At 62.5% G+C, this 1,137-nt stretch overlaps 1 protein-coding gene across 1 annotated transcript in view; it reads left to right on the top strand.

Annotated features, from left to right (window-relative positions):
• The window catches only part of ST3GAL4 (ST3 beta-galactoside alpha-2,3-sialyltransferase 4), a 5,662-nt gene that overhangs the window by 3,001 nt on the left and 1,524 nt on the right, over positions 1-1,137 (top strand). Inside the window, exons 7-10 of the mRNA XM_009273009.1 lie at positions 35-224; positions 325-468; positions 609-752; positions 941-1,056. Of these exons, the coding sequence (XP_009271284.1) occupies positions 35-224; positions 325-468; positions 609-752; positions 941-1,056 (594 nt within the window). The remainder of the gene's footprint in view (positions 1-34; positions 225-324; positions 469-608; positions 753-940; positions 1,057-1,137) is intronic.

Genomic DNA, 1,137 nt, shown 5'->3' with positions numbered 1-1,137 from the left:
TCCCCATTTCTCCCCCCGCCCCCCCCCCCCCAAGGTTGAACAACGCCCCGGTCCATGGTTATGAGCAGGACGTGGGCTCCAAGACCACCATGCGCCTCTTCTACCCGGAGTCGGCCCACTTCAACCCCAGGACGGAGAACAACCCCGACACGTTGCTGGTGCTGGTGCCCTTCAAGCCCATGGACTTCCAGTGGATGGAGGCCATCCTCAACGACAAGAAGAGGGTAAGCGTGGCGGGGAACCGGGTCCAACCCTCATCCCACCCCACCCTGGGGACCTACCTCTCTGACTGGGACACCGCTGGACGTCTCCATCCTCTTGCAGGTTCGGAAAGGGTTTTGGAAACAGCCCCCGTTGATCTGGGATGCCAACCCGGAGCGAGTGCGCATCCTCAACCCTTACTACATGGAAGTAACTGCTGCTAAACTGCTCAACCTCCCCATGAAGCAACCACGGAAGGTCAAACAGGTAAGGGGTAGGGATGGCCAGGCACCCTGCACCCCCCTGAGGGGTGACGTCCTCCCTGCCGGTCCCCCGGGCCATCCCCGTGCAGCCCGCTCAAGGCCCGCGGCTCTTCACACGTCTTCTCCTCCACCCTCTCCCTCCAGAAGCCCACCACGGGGCTGTTGGCCATCACCTTGGCGCTGCACTTCTGCGACCTGGTGCACATCGCGGGCTTTGGCTACCCCGATTCGTCCAACAAGAAGCAGACCATTCACTACTACGAGCAGATCACGCTCAAGTCCATGGCAGTAAGTATCTGCCCCCACTTTTTGTCCATGTTACCCCCAGTTTTTCCCCCGGGATGGGGGATTGCAGCCCAGGAGAGCAGCGCCCTGCCCCGTTCGGTGACGCTGAGCGGTGCGGGAGGCTCCCCCCCCCCATGGGACGATGGGTGTTGAGGTCCACCTTTGGACGGTCATCGTCCAACTTCTCCCAGTGTCTTTGTCGTCGCGGTGGGGAGTTGGATCTGGTCTATGTGCGAGCAGAAGGGCTCGCGGCCAGGGAGCTTGGGCAGGGTCACGTCCCTCCTTTTTGGGGGCCTCCTCACTTCAGGTCGGTCAACTCAACGCTGGTGGGGTGGACGAGGCGGAGGTCTGGGAGGGGGCAGAAGGAGAATGTGTGGCGCCCCCCCCC

Source organism: Aptenodytes forsteri, unplaced genomic scaffold (genome assembly GCF_000699145.1).
Source record: "Aptenodytes forsteri isolate BGI_AS27 unplaced genomic scaffold, ASM69914v1 Scaffold126, whole genome shotgun sequence".
Taxonomy (NCBI): domain Eukaryota; kingdom Metazoa; phylum Chordata; class Aves; order Sphenisciformes; family Spheniscidae; genus Aptenodytes; species Aptenodytes forsteri.
This window is presented reverse-complemented; position numbering and strand designations above follow the sequence as displayed.